At 37.5% G+C, this 23,268-nt stretch overlaps 1 protein-coding gene across 3 annotated transcripts in view; it reads left to right on the top strand.

Annotated features, from left to right (window-relative positions):
* The first annotated feature begins 4,843 nt into the window (after window positions 1-4,843).
* Window positions 4,844-23,268, top strand: part of RUNDC3B (RUN domain containing 3B) — a 50,358-nt gene continuing 31,933 nt past the window's right edge. The window contains exons 1-4 of one of the 3 annotated variants that reach the window (XM_064678378.1): window positions 4,844-5,141; window positions 10,961-11,076; window positions 17,521-17,654; window positions 21,011-21,096. In XM_064678378.1, the coding sequence (XP_064534448.1) occupies window positions 5,038-5,141; window positions 10,961-11,076; window positions 17,521-17,654; window positions 21,011-21,096 (440 nt within the window). In that variant the 5' untranslated portion in view covers window positions 4,844-5,037. Of the gene's footprint in view, window positions 5,142-5,222; window positions 5,243-8,186; window positions 8,331-10,960; window positions 11,077-17,520; window positions 17,655-21,010; window positions 21,097-23,268 lie in introns of those variants that run through there. The other 2 variants (XM_064678396.1, XM_064678387.1) reach the window with 2 other exon arrangements.

Below are 23,268 nucleotides of genomic sequence, written 5' to 3'. Positions count from 1 at the left end.
CCTCTATTCGTACAAAAATGGTATTTTTATGGGTCTGGGGTACTACACATTCACGGTGGGGTTGGTATATTCATCGGAGGGTCGGCTTATTACAACTGGGGGCTTTACAGAGATGAGGTAAAAGGCGAAAACCCAGGTTTACAAATTTTGGGGTCTTAACACTTACATCATAGGGGAAAACCCATTTTATCTTAGGGGAATTACATGGGGGGAATAGGTATTCAAGTTTACAGAATGTACAGGATTCAGGTAACACAAAGGGAGAGGTAGAACACAATAGGTCTTCTGCAGATGTTTGATAATATTAGGATATGGTCTCTCTGGCTTGGACAGGGCACTCTACACTGGTGACGTCCCATGTGCTTCTTAAACTGAGGTTTTTTCCCCAGCTCTCGTAGCCCAAAGCCTTTTGCTGAGACCGCTCAAATTCCTTTCTGCAGATATATGAATTCGGGATCCAACAGTGTTCCCTCACAGTTTCTTGTGCAGCCACAACCTCCTCACTAGCTGGGAAGTGCAAGAAGCAGAGATAGCTTTGACTCTATGTAAACACTGTTCAGCACCAGCTAAAATATTGGTGTGTTACCAGCACTGTTTTGGTTAAGTAATTCAAAATGCAGCACCACACTTGATGCTATAAAGAAAATTAACTGTCCCTGCCAGACTCAGTACACAACCTGTGGAGTAAGTTTCAAGTGGAACTAAACCTTGCAAATATTTAATTTGTTCAGAAGTGAGGTTTTAAAGTTGCAAACTGTACTAAGAATGCAATAAACTCACTAAGAATGCAATAAAAGGTTTGACTTTTAGATTTTATTTTCCAATGTGCTTATATCTTCAGAAAATAATTCAAGCAAATGAATTTCGTCAAATTTGATAGGGGAGCACTTTTTAGATCAACAATATCCTTACTGGAGTTTTTGCACTTCTGTTTAAAAATCATCTTATTATTGACTGAAAGCCAGTAAGTCTGGAGAAGCACTTCTGAGTCTTTAGTTCTTTGAGATGCAGCAAATTTCATACAGGCATTGCTATCTGTAGATCCAAATGTATTTTGTTCATTTAATATTCCTCATTGCCACTATACCAGTCAAAGCTGCTCTATTTATTCACATAGTGAGACTTCAAATTCCTACTCCAGCAATACTGTTTCTGACTATTGTAAGTAATGCATTCCAGTTTCACAAGGTTGACATATAACAGGAGTTAGTTCCCAGTAGGTTTGGTTTTGTGGGAGTTTTTTGTATACTTTTTTAGAATTCACTCATTACCCATGCCCATGCTTTCTTTATGGACTTTCTTTAGTGAAGCCACGTACTCTGGCAAACACAGCTATTAGTATCTTATTAATGCTTTAGAGCTAAAATCATTGTTATAGGTAACTGGTGGAAGTCTGTGCATCAACTCACACAAACATTGTGTTGTCAATGACATGGTACATTCATATTATGCATTCTGTATTTAGAAACTTGAGAGCCTAAAGTACTTTTCCTTATGAAATTAATTATAGGAATAATTCTAGAATGCAACTATCAAATGTGAATCAAAATAGTTGTGCTGATTTTGACTGGGGTAGAGTTAATTTACTTCACAGTAGCTAGTATGGGGCTGTGTTTTGGATTTGTGCTAAAAACAGTGTTGATAACCAGAGATCTTTTAGTTATTGCTGAGCAGTGCTTGCATGGAGTCGAGATCTTTTCTGCTTCTCACAATGGCCAGCCAACGAGTGGGCTTGGGGTGCACAAGAAGTTGGAAAGAGACACAACTGAGACAGTTGACCCCAAGTGACTGAAGGCATGTCCCAAACAATGCGGTATCATGCCCAACATGTAAAACTGGGGGAAAAAGAAGGAGGGCATGTTTGGAGTGGTGGTGTTTGTCTTTCCAAGTCCATTACGTGAGGGAGTCCTGCTTTCCTGCTGAACGCCTGCCTGCCCATGGGAAGTGGTGAACGAACTCCTTGTTTTGCCTAGTTTGCATGTGCAACTTTTGTTTTACTTATTAAAATGTCTATCACAACCCATGAGTTTTCTCACTTTTACTCTTCCAATTTTCTTTTCCACCTGACTGGGGAAGAGTAAGCAAGTGGCTGTCCGAGAATTAGTTGCCAGCTGGGGTCAAACCACAGCAACAGTTTAGGCAGGAAGTGACCAACAGGAGTAATTTTTCTACCTGCTCACAGCAGGATCAACTTTGAAGTTAGGACATTCTGATTCTTCATTCGTTAAGTTTTGAGCATCTCCAGGACAAACATCATTCAGCTGCTCTAAGCAATTCATTCCAGTGCTTTAATATCTTTGCTGTAAATTTTTCACATCTATCCCTTGTTGCTGCATATGACAATTGCCCCTTGTCTGTTTGCTATGCACTCCTCAGAAGAGCCTGTTTCCTCTATTCTCCCATTAGCTAGTTGAAGGCAATGAGATTTTCCCTGAGTCTATTTTCTTACAAAGAGGCATTAAAAACTCAGGAGTTAATATAGTAAATTTCCTGACAAATTTATCGAGCTTTCCAAGGCAGCTGATGATATTCAAATTATTATTATTTCTTTTGAAGTCTTCTGGAATCTTTTTACATCTTTTTCTTGGATAAAGCAGTAGAAGAAGATAAATTATATTTGAAAGAAAGCAATGATTTTTTAAAAAAATCCATTTACTTGAGGACTAAAACCTATCAATATTGAAACCTAAAGCTTGACCCAACAGATAAGCCTGATTTAATCTTAAATCTCTTTCAAGTAAAAAAATAAAAAGTTGCAGTTTCTGAGAAAAAGGCAGAGGAGAAGAACAGAGAGGATACTTTTGGTTTTGATATATGCAGAATGGTTTTCCTGTTGTTTGTTGGGTTTTTTTGTTAGGGTTTTCTTCGGTAAAGTATTAGTAATTATCCAGTATGTTTATCATCAGTACAAGAACAACAGACCTTGCAGCTGAAACTGCTCATCTGCAGAGATTAAATCTACTTCAGCCTCAGCTTGAACTTAATTGAAAGATCATTCAAGCTGCACGGATCTCTTAACAGAAGCTACAGATACAATGGGCCTTAAAAAAGACTCTGAGAAGCAGAAAGAAACCTGAAGGCAGGCTCTTCGCTTCTGAGAAGCAACAAGTAATGCATTTTCCCTTGATAGTCTGAAAGAAAAAGCAAAAAAACAACAGCTAGTTTCAATCTTGTACTAGTAGAGCCATTTAATAAAAAAAAAAAGTGTTACTCTCAATTTCAATGTAGGAAGAATTTCCTCCTTCAGGTTTATCTGTGCCCCCATTTCTTTTATGATGTTTCTGGACAGGGGAGGAAGAGAGGCAAGGAATAGAATGATGAACTACCTTATAGTGAATTTGAATAATATGCTTGGGAAAATATCCACCCAAGCAAAGATGAAGCTTTACCTTAGGGAAGGTAGAACAGTTTACTTACCATTTGATATCCAGGTCAATGAACATAAAGATTAGTTCAAACTTATTCAGCTCCATATCAAGTGGGGCGAGAATATAGCATATCAAGTAATATATGATGAACTTGGAAGGTTTGCTGTTGACACTTGAATCTATTTAGCAAATATCTTCTGATGAAAAAAAGTTTATATGTTACTACATTTGAAAAAAATGGTCATCCATGTGCTAATCTACTTTTGAAAGTTCCTATGTCAACACAACTTCTCATCATGTAAAGAAACTGGCAGTCAGTAACTGGACACAGTTCTCGTTTGACAGGATCTCTTAGAAATAGAAAATCTACAGGTGATATCCTCAAAAAAAACATAATTCAGGGGGGATTTGCATATCAATAAATAGATTTTTTTCATATTTTTATATTATATATATTAATAGGAATTGATAGGTTGGAATTTAATAGACCTTGTAGGAATATCATGTGGATAACACAGTAAAATAAAGAGTTGTGACAAAATTTATTTCCCCATTCATTCTTGTTGCAAATAAATGAAGTTATTTTCTTAAGCAGAAACAGAATTCTTCCCATAAAAGAAGCACACCAAATCAATCCATACAGCTTCACATCTCCACAGCTATCCTGCCAAATCTACTCCTTCACAGCCACAAAATGCAATTAGGTTACTGCTAGATTTTCTTCAGAAATGTATCATCCTGTCTTCCAGTGACTGGAACTTCATGCCATTCTGCGTCTCATGTAGAACTTGACACAAAGGCAAAGCCAGAGCTCTTCCAAGCATGCTCAGAAGTCATACCTTTGTTCAGAGGTTTACTTTGGTGTCAGAGTGCATTCCCATTTCATGCCCATATTCCTACAACTATGGCCTCTAAAGCTTACATATCCCATTAGGCATCGTCAGGCATTGGAATGGACTGTCCAGGGAGATGGTGGAGTCACTATCCCTGCAGTGTTCAAAAAGCTCTAAGTGCTACAGTCTAATTGACAAGGTGGCGTTTGGTCAAAGGTTGGACTCGATGGAGGTCTTTTCAAACCTTAATGATTCTGCACTTCTATGATTCTAATTAATGACTGACAGCACTTTTAACTTCGCAAGCTGCAACTGGGGAAGTTCACACATCTTAGACGGCCGCCCGCTAGAAGGAGGAAAAACTGATAACCATTAAAGAAAGACCACGATTTCACGGACGTTTAGAGGGCTGCAGGGCTCGCTGAGGGCCCTGAAGGACGAGCGCCCCCCCCGCCCTCCCGCCGCCTCAGGTGCGGCGCCCCCGCCCGCTCCCGCTCTCCGCTGCAGCGCCCCCCGGCGGCGGCGGCGGCGCGCCCCCCCCGCGCGCTGATTGGCTGGCGGTGCCGGCGCTCTGCGGCGCTGTGGCGGCCCGGCTGCCGGCGCGGGGGGGCCGAGCCGCCCCCGCCGCGGGGACCCCGCGCAGCCCGCCCGGCCCGCCGCCTGCCGCGGGCGCTCCGGGACCGGCCAGCGGGAGGAGGAGCGGGGGAAGCACGGGGGTCTCCTCCTCGGCTTCCGCGTGCGGCGGCGGCGGCGGGCGCAGCATCCTCGAGAGCGAGAGGCTGGGAACAAAGGCTCCGCGCCAGCCCCGGCGGCTCCACCTGCCCTGCCCAGCGGAGATGGCGTCCCTCGGCTTAGGGGGGCTCAACGTCTCCGCCCGCAGGAAAAGCGTCCCGTCCCGCAACGCCGCGGTGGAGAGGCGGAACTTGATCACGGTGTGCAGGTGAGCCCCGGCCTGGCCCGCCCGAGGGCATCGTCCTTTCCCTTCTCGCTCCCGCCGCTGCCCGGCGGCCCATCCCGCCCCCTGCCCCCCACCTCGCACAGGTGGGTCGGGGGCGGGAGCGCGGGCGGCCTCCCCGCCGCAGCCCGGTCGGGGGGAGGCAGGCCAGGGGTAGGGCAGTCTCCTCCATCCATCCATCCATCCATTCATCTGTCCATCCATCCGTCCATCCATCCATCCATCCATCCTGACTCAGCTCCTGCGGGAGGGTGTCCCGACGGCGGCGAGGGGCAGGGGCTCACCGGCCGACGCCGCTGCTTCGGGGCGTCAAATGGGGTTTTTTTGGTGGGAGGGGGTCGCATGGAGCGGGGGACTGAGAGGTTGTTTTTGGGCACCATGCTTGAGTTCTCGGGCGCAAGGCGTGTGCGGGAGCAGGGCAGGGCAGGCTGAGCCCTGGGCAGCGCCGATCGGACGCTGCCCGTCCTCGGGCAGAGCTGGAGCAGCGGCCGCTTCCCTTCGATGGCCGCGATCCGGCCGCTTGTGGGGTTCAGACTTCATACGATGTCTCGGACGTGAAGGCGTTCGAGCCCTGTGGAAGCGGCCGAGCGTGTGCTCCTGCGAGCGGGCCGGTGCCGCAGGAGCATCCCGGGGAGGCTGCGCTCCGGGATATTTTTATCTCCGAAATCTAGATCAGGAGATCTGCAGTACGGACTAGAGCTACTGTATTCAAACATTATTTTTTTTTTTAGCATCTTGGTGCTGAGCTTATGCAAGCTTAGTGGCACGGCGTTCCGTGGAAGCGTTTCCACTGCTGTCACTGTGGAATTCATGCAGCGTTTTCCAGGTGTGCGGCACTGACCCGTTACGTCATGGCAAACTTTTAAATGCGGGCATGTGCTGGTAGCAACGACTCGTTTGTTTCAATTGCTTAATTTTGAAGTTATCAAACTAATTTGCATATTATCTGGGAAAGGTCTTCAGCAGATCCATGGGGGTTACGATATAGTTTTACTTCTCACAAATCTTAATAAAGTTCCAGGACAACTAGTAAATAATTTTATACCATCACCACTTAACGCTGCAGCAGTATTTAAAAATATTTTTCCTTTTTTCTTTTATTGCATATTGATAATAGGTTTTACAGCTGACTCCATCATTCATATACTGCAAGGAATTTGCTTCAATATCCCTTCAAGTCATAGTATCTGCATTTCAGAGTAGCATTGTACTATTCTGTCTTTTCCCAGGCTTTTGTGCTTACTTCTGTTCCTACCTGTGAAAAAGATATGCAACAAAAACAAAGAAAAAGAAGATTTTTCTCAGACTTGCTGAAGCAGATCAAATAAAAGAATAAAAGTTTTCAGTTTCAGTATGATTACAGAGATGCAGATATTGCCAATCTGTGTGTTCAGGAAAACATCAGTATTATTAAGTAATGACACAATCGTACAGGATATAAACAGTTCTTTTAAAAAGAATATATTGTATTCTACAGAACTTGCTGTTTTTTTCTGCCTTCCATTTGAGGCAGTGCTCTTCTGTATTCTGTACCGTTACATTTTAGTTTTTGTTTTATCATTGTCCTGCAGTTGAAATGATGGTGTAATGTATTTAAAGATGCTTAGAAAGCAGAAGGAATTCAGTCAAACATTAATAAAACAGGGAGCTACTGCAGAAACTACTTGAAATTGGTGTATTTTAATTATTTTCAGTGAAACAATTCAATTTTGCTATATCTTCCCAAAACCTGAAGTTCTTAGTTTGTGAATACACATCAAAATTTGGAAAGCATGTTGAGGAAAAAGGATTTTGCATTATTATGATATGTGTACATTTGTTTATATTTTTATTCTTCTGCCAGTGTAAGACTAAATATTTAAAAGATTTCTGTGCTTTGCTGTAGTTCTATACTATTATTCTATACTAATAGTTTGTATTCTTCAAAATGGCATTTTAATGACATTTCCCAAACTGCAAGCTAAATAAATTTAACAGAATCCATTCATTTGAAAACTTAAAAGGAGGAGCAGAATTTGACAATGAAAAGTGACAAATTCATACATCAGTCTAATTTTCTGCTTTTTTGCTTTTTGATTAGAGGCTTGTGGCTGTTTTGGAAATAAGCCTATACACATGAGATATATCCACAAAAGATTTGGCTTTGGTTTGGAGTTATACAAGAAATTTGGGAGACCTTCTTGTGTATCTTGCACCCTACCCCAAAAAGACTAAGTCTTACTTATTTAAGAATGTTTCCAGCTTACATAATTCAGAAGGTCTTATTAAGGTTGGAGAATGCTACTGTTTCTACATCTTTTTTTTGGCTCAAGCAAGAGTAGATTCGTGACAGAGAAGAACATGTAAGAATCCAAAAACATTAGGGTTAATGAAGGTCATTTAGAAACACTGATATTGGAATCTCTCCAATGGCAGTTACTATATTTAGAAAAAATTCAAACCCAACAAAACCTTATTGTTGCAGTTACGCAGTGGAAAATGATTGGAAAAAGACTCTTTTTTAAAGAGTCTTGAAGCAACAGGTATCAGAGCTATATTACTGCTCTGCTCCTATAGTCCACCAAAAAGTTAATTTTAGAAAATTTTTAGTTTGTTTTCAAGCCACTTTACTTTCTCATGCTCCTTTGTTGCGGTTTCTCTGTTAACCTCTGACGTGTAGGTGGACTATTGCACTGGGAAGGTTTAGACTGGATATTAGGAAAGATTTCATCTCTAAAAGGGTGGTCAGGCATTGAAACGGAATGCCCAGGGAAGTGGTGGAATCGCCATCCCTGGAAGTGTTCCAAAAAGATGTGTATGTGGCACCTGGGGACATGGTTTAGTGGTGGACTTGGATTGGATTAACAGTTGGACTCAATGATCTTAGATTCTATGAAGCTGGGAGCAACAAAGGGAACCAAGGAAACAGCTCTAGCTCTACCTATATGGACATTTTTTTCTTCATAGCTCTTGTGTACTTTAGACCTGACCTTTTGTTTCTTGACTTTCAGTCACCATGTGGTTCCATGTAACTGTGCAAGAGCGTGGATTTTCTTGTCTGGGGGGCCATACAGTGGAAACAACACATGAGGCATCATTGATGACTGAGGAAAATGCTTACCCAATGCTTACACTGTAACCTTTTTCAAAGGCAAAACTTCTACATACCTTAAATCCTTTTTTCCAATCTGCATGGTAAGCATGGCAAAGTGTGAATATCTAACATGCAAAATGTGCTTACGACTTTTAACTTGCACTTAGAGATATGTTTGCCTCCTTGTAGTATTTGGAGAAAAAAAGACAACTCAGAAGTATCTGCCTAAGAGGTTTTTTTTTTAAATCTCAAGAAAATATTTCTGGTGAATCACATTTTGCCTTGTTGTGTCCTTATCTTCCTGGTCTATGGAAGTAATGGGTACATACTTGCACTCCCTGTCAGTCCACCTAACTTGACATAGCTATAAAGGTTGCTTAGGTTTATGGTGAAAAGTGTAGAGTAGAGAGATGAAAATTAACATTTCCATGGAGTACATGGTGGCAGTAATATGAGCACTTAAAAAAACCATTATTGATGATGAACTCTTAGACTGTCTTTTATAATCGGACCCAAGGTATGTAGAAATTGTTGTATCCTTAAAAACTAGATCTTTTTTCTTCAGTTGAATTGCAGAATGCTTTAAAATTGAAAATATAAAATAAATTTCTTATCTCTGATTTTTAGAAGTGTATGTGAAATTGCTCTTAAGTGTTTCTTCTTGAATATATCTCCATTTCTGAATAGGTATTCGATACAGTATTAATCAGTGAACTATTAAGTAGGTCGTTGAATACAGGAAAAATAGGCATAGCTATATATTGTACTCTACTTTGTTTTGCAGTTTGTTGTTGATCCTTTCTCTGAGTTTTAAGATAATATTCCTGTATATAGTGCAGTACATCACACTGCTAACTCACTGTCTATCTTGTGTATTTATCCCTGAGTGAATGATATGCTGCACTTTCTCTTTTTCAGACCTCCATGGTGTAAGAGGAGTTGTCTTCTTACAGTTAATATTGACTTAGTCATGGCATTGCTATATGCATTTATTTTTCAAAATTAAGAAGGTGTTTTTTGTAGATAATTTCATGGCTCTGGTATAGCTTTGAGGAAGCAATAATTTTTGCCATTAGAGTAGTCAATAGCGATTAACTGGTGGGCATGCATGTCTCTCACTTACTCAAAATTGGTTAAAAATGTGGAGGAGTTCGAAACTGAGTCATAACTTGGCACTGCAGGAGAAGCTTCCTCCCCCACCCTAATTCACTCCTAATTCCTGTCCTGCCAAAAACATTACAACAATAGAAGCTTGCGGGAAAGGTAAAATAGGGAGTCTTTATTCAGAAGTTTTCTGAGTATAACAAATTGAGTGGAAACTCTTGAGATAAATGTCAATTCAGTTTGAGCATATTAGTTTCGTTTAGTAAGTGAGCATCAGAAGGCTGTGCTGACTCCACTAAGGAGGCAGATAAGTTACTTTTATAGTACAGAGCATCTGAAACTAGTACGGTTGGTTTAAGGAGTTTCAGTCCTGGCCATGCCTATGTAGTGTGCTGCTTCTGCAGCTGTGCCATAGAACTGTTTGAGATGCAGTAGTGTGTACTTATTATGAATATATCCATATTTAAGAGTCACTTCACCCCTCCTTTCCAGTACTGAAAATCTGGAACAGTTCATAGTGAGCTCCAGAAAAAGTAGAACTGGCAGAACTGAGGAAGCCAATATGCTCAGGTATGGGATCTGGGATGAGCAGGCAGAGTGAGAACATCCTAAGCTGGTATTGTTGAGGTTTGGGTCTTGTGAAAACTATCTCCTCAGGCTCTGGTATGGCTCTATTAATACAAAAAGGTTGCTGCAAACCCCTCCACAATAAATGCTCCAAAATAAGTGTTATTTTCAAATTTGAGAACATATGAAATCTGCCTTGAAACTGAAAACTAAAGAACAAGGAGCAGAAAAGAAAATAAAAATGGATTATAATTAAAATTGTGAAGATAAAAGAAAATAATTTTTTGTCATGTTTTTTGAGGTTTAAACTATCTTCTGAATAAGAATAAAACTGTGGAAATGCAGTTGTAACTAAACACAGTGAACAGCCTAATTGATTAGTTACATTTTGTTGTGTTTTTACAGTGGCTTGATTCAGCCTTTCCTATTTCAAATGTTAGATCATTTAAATTGATAGCTTTTCTAGCATAATAATGTAGTAATATATGGTGCTGAATACCCCCATTCACAGGGAAATCAGCCTACGTTAATGCACAGAGTTAACAGTGCATAAAAATTCATTGTTTTATAATATGTCTGGATTATTTTTGCATTAGGATGAAATTACAGTGTTCTCTTAATACAATAAAGTTTATACTTCTGATTCTTGGGCATAAATTTAGGGAATAAAAGGAGCATTGACGAAATGTCAAGCAAAAAATTAGTATGTTTAGGATTACAAAGAGAAACTGATGTTGGAAGCTTCCGAGTGCTCGTTTTTCTACAACTTCATTAAAATAGTTTAGGGAAGAGGAAAATAATTAGCTCATTTTTATATGGAATGGATGGAGATTTTTGTTTTCTTTCGGGTTTTAAGGCTTTATGCCTAAGACCAACAAGGATGATTGTATTTCCAGGCTATTTCTCAACATGTTTTGTGTTCCTGTTGCTCTGACTGAACTTGAAATCATCAAGGTGGTTTCTGGTTCTTTGCTCTTTTGGTTTAAACAAACTACTGCCCTGCTATAGAGGACCAGTAGCTATTCATATAATTTATGATAGTCCTGTACTTTTGCTCTAGGTTTTCAGTCAAGACTCTGATTGACCGTTCCTGTTTTGAGACCATTGATGATACTTCCCCTGAATTTAATAATTTTGCAGCCATTCTGGAACAGATTCTAAGTCATCGACTGAAAGGTATGTTAATAAACTTCCTTACTGGTGATGATTTTGCCATGATAATTTGTTTATAATAAACCAGAGTACATCTACAAACTCCTTGATGCTGAATGAAAGCGTTGGCTTTCTTTGTGTGTCTTGTCCCATTGCTCTTACCTTCCTGATTTTTTACGTTACTGTGGAAAAGTGAAAGCAACTGTTTTTGTGAAACATATTTCCAATGATCTTATTGGAAGCCTTCTGGGCTGGTAATTAAGCAAGTGAATGTTGCCATGGTGCTGAGCTCTGTCTGCTTTTCTGCTTTATGATAAGGCTGTGTCCTAAGAGTCTGAAAGACAATTGTAGTGTTATCAGCTTTAATAGAAGCTATAGACAGCAAAGCGCTGCTCCCTTTTCTTTTTCCCTTCCTTGCTTTTGTTGCCTTCTTTTCCAGAGACTGTCTTTAGGTCCTTTAATTCCTGTCCCCCCACTCCTTTAGTGAACATGTTTTTTGCTGCTGGAATCTAATGGATTAAATTGATAATTATATGATTAAATTTAGAAAGGTCAGTTGTTGATTTTCTTCTTGTATCGAGTCAGATGTTCTAATTGAAGAAAATGTCTGTTTGCATTTTCCAATTGTTCTAGAGGAAGCTGCTTTGCTCGAGGAACAGAGTGTGCCTTAGCAGTAACAGTCACTAGAAGATGACTTTGGAAGCTTCTCCTTATTTTCAGTTCTGTGTACAGTTTCTGAAATATTTGAGGATTATGAAGGACATCATAATCATCTAAATATAGATATGTAATATGACAATCTACTCCTTTTCATACTTTTTAATATTCATAACTAAGCTTTGTGAACAATATTGTGTGTAGGCTGACATTTGAGTAGCACAATTACTACCTGCTGTGGTTCTGTCAGAGGAGAAAAAAAAGTCACACAGTGGGGTGGAAACATAGGGTTTGTCACACTGTGACAAAGATTATTGGAGTGATTATGGGTACTTAGCAGCTTGACACTGCAGGGAAATTGCTCTCTTTTCTCCTTCTCCCCCAGCTTCAGTGATGTTAGAGCAAAAAACATTATACATTTTATTTTTTTCCACCAACCTTCTTTTGCTTCTCAATCTGTTACTCAGGACAAGGAGTACAGAGAAGCCTTGACAAGTTGGCAAATGGGTTACGGGCAAATGGAATTTGGATTTCTCTATTTCTTACTTTAAATAATTTTTTACTTGCAAACAGCTAAATTTTTTTTAGCTGTTTCAGTCTTCCCCTTGTAATTACTAGTATGGTTTTCTAAGTTTTCAGAGTTAAATAAAAATACATAAAAAGGCAGTAAATTGTGCATAGTGTTGCAAACGAGGAATATTTTGGTAATAAGCTAGTTGACTGTGAGTCGTTTTTAAATAATAAAACAGAAGTTGAGATAATAAATGTACATTGAAAATTCAAACTTTAAGAGGGTACATGTTATACAATACAGGGCTTGAAAGAAATTGTATTTTATTAATGGAAATGACTGATATATTCTGAATGCATACTTTTTGTCAGTAGGAACACACTAATGGGGACTGGCTATTGCAGTAGGTTGCGTAAAGTGTTTTTAAACTGGCAAAACATACTTGATCTGTTTGTTTATGGTGAGATAAATGGCTTCATTGTATCAAACTTGTCAGGATAATCCCATAGCAACATAGTTAAATGGATGATCCAGAGTTGAGAATGTAGGGTGTATAAAACTTTACTTTCTTAAGGCCATGGAAAACAACAGTTCTTAATCTTTACTTCCTTTGAAAGTACTGGGTGAGGAAGGAAGAATATAAAAAAAGTGTTTACTTTGCATTATTAAGTACTAAGTTTACTTTTCTAATAAAACTTTTGCTGGTAACTTTTTCTTACATTAAATTTAATATGTTTTTAAGGAGCAAAGCATAGTCTTGATGGAATATAGTGACTGTTTCTGCTTATTGATTTCATATTTAATTAGGATCCAGACAAAAAAAAAAATAAAATAGAAGGAAGAAGGGTAGGTGTTTTAAAGGGAAAAGAGTTCAGCTACAGGGATTAGGATTTTATGCCTTTTTTAAAACCATTGCAATCAAGAATTCTGAAATAGTAGTTCTCCAAGCTTCATCTTCCTTGGTGTTCTGCTAAAAATGCCTGTTGTAGCAACACAAGAACCATTTAAAAATGGATTTTTAATAGGTAACTGATCTGTTGTTGTCAGCTCCCAATAGCAAAAGGGTTATGAAATAGCATTCTTAGTGGTTTTGTTGATTTGCTTTTTCCATTCAGTATCACTGAAGAATTAAGTTTTGAAAGTTTCTTTCCAAGTCATCCAGTCCTACCTCTTGCTCAAAGCAGGGCTGTCTCAGATTGCTCATGACATTTTCCAGTTGTGTTGAAAATCTTTATGACACTTCTTAAACTCAGTGCAGTTTGCTACAGATTTTTATTTTTTTCCCCCCCTCTTACTTTGTGCTTACCTTTCCCTAATACTGGCCGTGGTCTTCAATGGACCCTGTAGTGAGCCAGACAGAAAGTCAAACATGCAGAAAACTAATCCCCATGGATGCACTTTTTTAGCTCAGCTGCTCATTTTCTTAACAGTGTTTTAGATGTGGGTGTTTGCTTAGTAACAAAATGAGATTGTCGAAACTACCTCAGCTCATACAACAAAAGTCTGTGAATGCTGCTTGAACAGGTATCTGTTCATGTGATACAGAAGACTTGGCACATATGGCACCAAAATAGTTCCCAAAAAGGTAACATAACATGCTATGACACTACCTTACAGTTACACGTACACCACTGACCATAAGTGGCAGTCAGGAAGAGGCCACTGTTGTCAGTGAAAGCAATCTGGCTCACAAGCTATTTTGAATTGCCCTAAGGAAGAGAGAGAGTTTGAGCAATCTGTATTAACTGTCTTTTCAGGCATTGCAAGCTACTGCCTTATGATCTAGAAATTGGAGATGGTATATATATCATATATATATATCTATATATATCTATATATCTCCCAGTACTGTATGTGCAGTATACCTGGTGCTCCCTAGGAGTGCTGGATTGACTGAGAATGTGGAGTAGATCAAAGATTGTAATAAGGAGGATATAAAGTATGTGTCCTTCTTGTCATTAAAGTAAACTGTGTGGCATGCTTGCTGGCAAAGTAAGATACTACTGGACAGGACAGTTGAAGATCTTGAGAAGGTAGGAGAGGAGGAGTAACTGAAAAAAAATGATTGACTAATTACTCTTTTATTCCTTCTCAGGAATAAGAATTTTCATGGGTTTGTAATACAGCAGAGACTAAGCGTTTTTCTGGGAGGGTGCAGAGACAATTTATTTGAAGGTCCCAGGACCAAATAAGACCTATAGTCCTGAAAGGAATTTTACAGATGTGTATATATGTGTGTTTGATAATCTTAAAGCAAGGTGAGTAGTTTCAAGAGCTGTTTTCTTCCCAGATACTTGTTTGGAATTTGTTCTTTCTTAACCGTTCTGTACCATGGAGATTAAGCTGTATCTTGTAATTGACTGCATGGTTTCTTGTTTTCACTGCTGGCCACAAATTTTTCTGGTACGTTTCCTGTAAGCGTCCTTTTTTGTAAGGTCAGCTAAGGAAATATAGTTAGTGAAGAAATGGTAGGGGCATCAGAAGTGTTCAGCAATAGTACTTGAGATTTGATCTCAGATCTCAGGCATTTCCTAGCTCAATTAAAACCTGATGTCATTTTGAAGTGATGTATATTTTGTCTTTACTCTTGCCTTTTTCTATCACTTCAAATTAGTGTTAACTGAGTTTGTACTGAAAAATATGAATACCTATTGTAGATTTTTATGGCCATCTCAAACATATTTTTGAAAGCTAATGTCATGTATTTGTTGACTTACGATGTTTTCAATGTAATATCCTTCACAGCACAAATTATTTATATCCAAACTGCTAGCTAGTATGCATGCTTAGAAATAGTTTTGGTGTATAAATTCTGTCACTGACAATGTATCTAGTGCATCTTGTTTGTGACTTCTGTAATTTTTGCATATCATGGTTACTGTGAGCTTGTCATCTGTACACTTACTTGCATTTATCACCATGACGACACAAGACAGGATGCTGTATTGTGCTATTTTGACACTTTCACAACTTTGTGTGCCTTTTTGCTGTACGTTTAGAAGGCATTATAAACACCTCAAAAGCTTCTGCTAGAGTTGCCCATGGAAGCTGCTTGTCTCTATCCAACCTATGTTATTCCTAATTTTAATGATTGTGGAGTTTGTTTTCTCGCTTTTCTTTTTTCTTGCAGAAAAACTACAATGAGCAGTAAACTTTTAGGGTGATCAGTGGTGCTTGAGTGGAAAGATAAATGTAATAATTCTCTTTTTTTCCTCATTCTATAAAATGTTCTAGTTTCATGTGTCATCAACAGTTTGGTGGTAGTAATTGTAAATAGCTGTACTAGTGATGTTACTGGTAAATGTTCAGGTTTTGCTCTTCATATTAGGGGAATTATTAAATAATTAATTTTTGAAGGAGTAAAAGACTTTTCTTATATCTGCGTTGCACAATTTATCCCTTCCCATATGAGTTTAGTTTACCTATTTATTTTAGAAGGAAAAAAAAGTACTTACTACTACCTGCTAGTTCAGAGTCTCTTTCAGCAATTAATATTAATATAATTTTTATTAATAAAAATTCCCTGAATTCTAATAAACAGAGGTTACAAAGGGAAAGGGTACAAAGTAGATCTTCAGAAGACAGTTTGTGCTTGCAGGTCTAGGTCACAAGTGAGGAAGCAGGGTTCTTTGAGTTTTGCATTAATGTATTGTATGCTTGCCTTTATTAGTTGGCACTGGAATTGGTGATACAAAGTCATCTTCACACTTTAGCTGCATTTAATTTTGCAAGTATAATCCCCAGGCAGAAATGTTTCTGATACAGTGAAGTGTAAGAAAAATACCTGTAGCTTTTCATATTGTTGAAATGCCTCTGAATTTTTGTTGCTGTCCCTTACACTTGGCATTTTAACGAAAACAGTAAGTTTATAAAAACACTTATCTTTTGGAAATTCTTTTATTTTAGTCCTTGGAGCTGAAAAAAACTACAGTAACTGAAGCACCTTGGAATTTTATTTTTTCTTTGGCATACTGAGTAATATATGTTAATTTGTCCTGCTTGCTTTTTTTTTAATAAGTCTTTTATCAAACTTTGAATTTAATAAAAATGTCTGTGTGGTGAAGTAAGCAAATGGGCCACAACATCAAGTTACATGCACCCTCTAGGCGAAAAAAAGCCTGCCACTTGAATTCCTTCAGATCACAGGGGACAGATCTTTGACACTACTTTGGCTATGCCTGGAGATAAGTCAAGTCATGTTAAATAAAAAATCCTTGTCAACGTGTTTTGGCATTTTATTTTCAGTAAGTATGATTTACTGTATCAGTTTAATATACTCTTTCTTGAAATTTGAGCTTTCTAACAGGAAAAGAATTAGAAGTCTTTCTGATACATTAATACAGCTTCTGAAGTATAACTCAAGACTTCAAATAAAATTAGCTTAAAAATAAGATCTCATTTTATATGCAGAAAAGGTTTTGCACATAGTAATGATGGCAGTCACCAGAGGGCAATGTTCACCTTACTTGTTACATACCTGTTTGCAGGTATGTACTAAGTGTGAACATTGTGCTGTTCAGTCTGAAAAACAGGGCTGAACTGTTGTGGCTGTGATGAAATTTATTCTGTGTGGAGAGGTCGCATGTAGTATGTATTTTCCCTTTCATTTTCTAACTGCAATACATTGCAAGCTGGAAGAAATATGAAGGATTTTGGTTAAAGTTTCAGAACAGAGAATGATTTGCTCCATTCATTTTGGTCAGCTTCCCAAGAAGTGTACTTATAATAAATTGTGACTGCAAAAATTTTTTGATTATGCATCAGTTTCTCCTCCAGTGAAAGCACATTTTGTAAACTTCCAGTCTGCTTCTAAAATAAAGATACCACTGCCACAGCTGACTAACATTCTATATTTTTATTTAGTAATTTTTTTGAAGAACAAAACTCTCCCTACTTGACTGTATTAATGAAATGTGTGTACTACCTAAAACAAATAACAGAAATACTTTTTGCATCATATTTTTAAATCACAACAGTCTGTGCTCTATTGTGATTTAAGAGATCTGTGAAGAACTCTTGCGTATTGTTGTAGCATACTAACAAGGAGAAAACCAATAAGGTACACATAGGTAAACAGATGCCCCAAACTTCTCTTTGTGCATCGCTTTCAAACAAGGGTGAGCTGCATAATGCAAATGTTTTTACACCTGTGAGCTCGTTTTCAGCAGGAGTTTATGGACTTGCTTGTATAAAATTCTGTCAGTACAGGCAACATTTAGGGGAGTATTTTATTATATTTATCTCCAATAAGCAGAAAGGGAGGTTCATAAGTTTTTAAGTATCTTTTATTTTGATTTAAGGTCAGATCACCTGGTTTGGCTATGAAAGTCCTCGTAGTTTCTGGGACTACATTCGCGTAGCTTGCCGAAAAGTCTCGCACAATTGCATCTGCAGTATCGAGAACATGGAGAATGTCAGTTCTTCTAGAGCTAAGGTAGGGAAGAGAAAGGTCAAACTGACTGTTTTATTACATTGTTCTGTATGAAATACAACTGATATTTCTGTACCTGGAATAAAACCATATTACTAAGCTTACCCCACAAAATTTTTTGTTGTTTGAAATTTATTTTTTTGGTACCTAGTAAATACTTACTTTTTAAAAACCCACTTTTAAATCTGAATGAGTTTACTTTAAAATTTATGTTATTCAGTAGAAAAAATTCTGAAATTGTCTATTCAGTGAGCATATTGTGTTATAAAATGATTGTGTTCATTGACTTGTCTTCATTGTTTTTGGCCTTACATAATTTTTTGAAAATGCAGTACGTTGAGGGAAATTAAAATCCTGCAGGCCTGCCAACAACTATTATTTTAAAATTGTAGAAATGCGATGACTTTATTTCTTTCCCCTCCTGATAGTTTTGTGTATAATTTATGCATAAGTAGAAAAGGTGTGATCAGCTTTTGAGTTTGTTTGTGTGATTGTACAGGAATCCTGTCTAAATAATAGATTTATTTGCTAATAAAGATCTATTCTTTTAAAGGATCTACATAAAAATAACATCGCAATTTGCTGAGGTACAATGGAAATCATAAGGAAGTAACAATTTAATGTGTTTATAGCCATATGAACTGAATAAGAATAAGCTTTAAACTGACCTATTGTTAAATCTTAATAGTGAGAGACAGTGTAGACCAACATCCTAAATAAATACTGTTGGACAGAGATTACAAGTTTTTTCTGCTAGATTGGAATGCTCTTCAATAGCTTTTACTTCTGTGTAAAGTAGCCTTGATTGATAACTGAGAACCTTTTGACTTGAAAGTAGCATAAAAGAATGCAACAATTAATGTTCTTAATTCTTTTTATTCCTAAATGAACTGAAATCAGTTGCTTGAATAAGTATCCAAACTGTGTATTACAGCTATTTTAAAAAGCCCATAGTTCCAGATTTTTATTGTACTTTGAATTATTCACAGTTGGTGTCATTGGTGAGGTGGAAATACTTCGCTTGTTATATTGAAAAACTTTTGTAGGTTTTTTTTTAGGGGCATGACTGTCATTAGTACAGTTTAAATTACAGGTATTATGCAACCAGTTTTCTTCAACAAAAGTTGCTTAGATCAAGCAACACCATGAATCTAGAAAATCTTTGAGGACTCTGATGATCCATAGATTGCAGAACAGTTTATTTGCTGTTTCTGCTGTTAGTCCTTTCTTTCTTTGAATAGACTGAGTTTTAAATTTTATATAGTAAATGTATCTGTAATTTGTGTGAAAGCTTTGAAACACCTAAGATTCTATGGCAAAAGATTATTAACTGGCTTTCCTATCCAGAATACTGCCTCTCTTCCTAGCCCTCAATGGACTGGAGCAGTAGACTGATAATTTGTCATGAAGCTTTTTTCCTTGCTTATGTTGAGATCTGGAAGTTCAGATAATTTGGAGAACTTATTTCCAAATTCTTTCTAGAAAAACACATGTTCTAGAATATGATGATTGTATTGCTTATATTCAAGATTTATTTTAAAGGTGTTTCTGAAGTCTAAGATTTTCATAGACGTGAATGTTTAAATTCAGTAGGTAATAATATGCAAAGCTATTTTCTGAAATGTTCTTATAAATAAATTAAAATTTTCTCTTACTCTGTGGAAAACTTCTTGCCAAATAGTAGACTGAGAAGAAAATTTGTGCAGTGAGTGTGGAGAACAGTGTTGAATTTTTTAAGGGAGTGTTTTGGATGTCTGTATCTGAAAAGGCTGAGAGCATGTCAACACAAATACCAATCATATGCATCAGTTTGACTGTGGTCCAAATAAGTGTAGTGTTCAGCCTGGAAACTGTCAGCAAGGGTTTGCCAGAGCTAGTTTGCCCTGCTTTCATTGGAGGTGCATAGGTTTTAGGCCTTAGCTAAGCAGCATCATCAGAATTTTACTGTTTCAGTCATGTTCTAAGTAACTGCAACATAAAGGCAGCTATCTGGTTAAGCATGCTTTTAATATTAGTGCACTCTGTGTTAATTTTTTTGCTGTGCTGTTGGTATTTATGAAAGCAATTTTTTTGTGTTGCTATTTAGCATTTCATAGAGTCACAGAACAGTTTGGGTTGGAAGGGACTTTGAGGACCGTGTGGTTCCAATCCCCTAGCCATGGGCAGGGACACCTTCAACTAGACCAAGTTGCTCAAGGTCCTGTCCAGCCAGGCCTTGAACACTTCCAGGGATGGAGCATCTACAACTTCTCTGGGCAACCTGTTCCAGTGCCTCACCACCCTCACAGTAAAAAATTTCTTCCTAATATCTAATCTACACCTACTCTCTGTTAGTTTGAAGCCACTCCCCCTTGTCCTGTCACTACATGCTCTCTTAAATAGTCTCTCTCCCTCTTTCTTGTAGGCTCCCTTCAGGTACTGTAAGGCTGCCATTAGGTTACCCTGAAGTAGGATTATAATCTACTACAGGTTATTTTGGTAGAATGTCTCTAGTGATATTCAGCTAGATGTCAATAACCACCAAATATATTAAACTTAAAGACATCTTCCTACTCATATAACTGCTCGTAAGTTTATATAAGTTACAAGAAGTATTTCTGGTGTTCTCAAATGGACAATCATAACTGTGGCAGCTATTTGAAATATCTCTGTCTTGTAAACTACAATCCTGTGTACTAGACCAGTAAACACAGCACAACATACTTTCCTAACAGCTATTTTTTGCTGTTGTTTATAGAACTGATTGAATGAAGTTTTGGTTTTGGACTACAAGATTTAGGCCTCTTAGATTTAATTTTGTGTCTGTATTTTATATGCACCTTCTATAATGATGTCCTTACTGAGGGGAAAAAATATTACATAATAGAAGTGTGTCACTGAGTTATACTTTTTTTTTTTTAATATAAATCCCACAAATATTTGAATGAACACAGAGAATTAGTTCTTACTTAAATCACTTGGAAGGTAGCTTACTGCTGCTTTACAATGGAACCAACTGGATGCTTCCAATACCATTGACTTTAAAATTAAAAGCTTTCTTCCCTGATCTGCTTCCTCTTAAACATGAGGTTTTCAAAAGGCCAGAGTATATGATTAAAGAAAAATTCCTTTTTTTTTTTTTTGCCACCTTCAAATTTTGGATAACTTTATTTCACAATAATGTTTATTTGTGTCCTTGTAAGAATGCATTTTCTGTTTTCATTATTGCTATACTGAAGTACATCGTAGCAACCTTTTCTGTTTAGTGGTAATTTTGTTAATCAGTTCATTACTCAGGTAAACCAAATGTATTAATTTTCAGATGTAAAATTGTTTCCTTCTAAAATGCTTAAATATTTCATATCTGTTTTGTCTTGCAGGGTCGAGCCTGGATCAGAGTAGCACTTATGGAAAAACATTTGTCTGAATACATTTCCACAGCTCTTAGAGACTTCAAAACAACCAGGTCTATAAAACTTACTTTTTTAGTATTTTAGTAAATGTTAAGTGAGTGGCTTAGGTTTGGAAGCGAAGGTTTCTCCTTATTTATGTAGTAAAGGATATCATTAATAAAAGAGCTGTAACCTAGTAAAAGGTGTCTAGAGTTGGTATCAATTTGATTTTAGCATGAGTAAAACTGCAAAATTGAAAATCACTTTGTGATTTTAAAAATGTGGAAATAAGTCTGGAATTCTCAAAAGGTCAAAAGAGGAGAAAACCTCTGCAAAGAGGCAACTGAATCTGAAATTGTAGCATGTTAAGGATAGATGTAATATTCCTTTCAAGATTAGTTATGGTTGATGGAAAGACCTTGAGACTCAATGAAAAGTAACTTTTATAGGCACCTTTTCTGAAGAAAAAAGGAAGAGAATTCCAGGAAGCTTTTGAGAAATATAGAGTAACAGAATTAGTTATCAGGCACAACTAGGATCTTGGAATAGATTTTTGTTATAACTTCTAATGTAAAAACAGTTATGGATGAGAATATACTTTGTGATAGAAAACACTTTGGCAGTTTTGGACTGGTTTTAGATAATGTGATTATTAGATGATGTTTTATCTTGTAATGAGTGTGTCTTGTAGATTTATGAAGAAGTAATCTAAATATGAGTCAATCTATAACATGTTGTACTTTTTGTTGAACGCTAAAAGTTTTAGACATACTGAATGGACTATTAAAACAATAGGAATTTTCTCTGTAAAGATTTCTGTTCATTTAGAGTATTTGTATTTTAAGCCTGTTTGTCCAGAGATCTCCATATATTTTGCAGCTATTAAGGTGACTTTGAAATGCAACTAGGTAAATATCCCATTTCACTGAAGTTTCAGAACCTGTTGTCTTATTTTACCCAGATTTGCTGGCATTTACAGTAGACAAGAACCTCATAAAATAAAGATTTCTGGAAAATATTTACTCATGTTTCCTCAAACTGAAAAGTCATTTATGTTTTTGAGGGGAAGATGAGGAGGAAGAGTAGGGTCACAAATTATGTATTGTCCCTGTTTTGGTAATATGCTTTGTTAGTGGCTAACAATGGTCTTATTTGATTAGCAGTTTCAAATTCATTTATTTGAGCATGTTAATGTTTAATATATTTAAATGTTCTTTCAGTGGTATAGCTTTTGGAAACAACCTCTCTTGCATTCCAAACATAGTAAGTGCAAAGTTTCTTTTGAAGTAATATTTTAAATACATCTAATGGAAATAAAAGTTACATTGTCAGATCTTGGTTGTGTGGATTTCAAATCCACTAGAAATAACGAACATACTCTCTTTTCCCATGTGGGATTTCAGATACCTAATAAGTAACCTGATTTTTTTTTTGGTGATGCTTTGCACCATTTATTTAGCATTTTAAATTATGTATTTTGCTGTATGTATATTTAATAGTTATTTATATAAACTACACATTTTTTATGTTACACGTATGTGTATGTAGAATACGAAATTCATCTATCGTACTGATAGCTCTTTTTAAACCTCACTGTTGTGTTTAGGTGGCTGAAGTTAGGGCTAGTCCTTTAATGAAACAGCACATTATTAGTGCTGGATCTACATATTATGCTTGGAAGAAGGTTTTAATAAGCATGGGCACACAAATATTTTACTAACAAATTGGTCAGCACAGACTTAAGTTGTAGTGGACTGTTGTGTTGTGACATGTCAACTACATAGCACTGAAAGAAGATTTGTGGGTTTTCCAAAGCAACTGTGGTTTTGGCTGGGTTACTGTAGCTGGCTTAAGAAACACTACCACTGCCAGGCCAACCTCACCACTGAAAGTATGCTCTCTGATTTTTTCCTAAGCACTGTTTTACAAAATAAGCTGAGCACAGTACAGATTGGTACCTGGCAGTGATTTTACAAATGCCAGTGAATTGGCTTGTAATCAGCTTGTACTGGGAGCATTGCTGTTCGTTCACAGATAAGAGTCACTGTGCTGAATCAGACTGTGAAGTCCATCTAGCTCAGCGCTCTGGCTCACCAGTTTTGCCTCCTGGTGTCCCTCTTGAAGTCAGAGAGTAGGAAACTGAGTTTGTACATCCTAGCCTCAGTGTCAGTACTATAATCTCTGTTTTCTCAGAGGAAGTCTTACAGATTTCTTGCTTCAACTGAGAACATCCAAGGTCTTGGGCA

This window comes from Pseudopipra pipra, chromosome 1, assembly GCF_036250125.1.
Source record: "Pseudopipra pipra isolate bDixPip1 chromosome 1, bDixPip1.hap1, whole genome shotgun sequence".
Taxonomy (NCBI): Eukaryota; Metazoa; Chordata; class Aves; order Passeriformes; family Pipridae; genus Pseudopipra; species Pseudopipra pipra.
The sequence above is the reverse complement of the archived record's forward strand: the minus strand, read 5'-3'. Positions and strand labels throughout refer to the sequence as shown.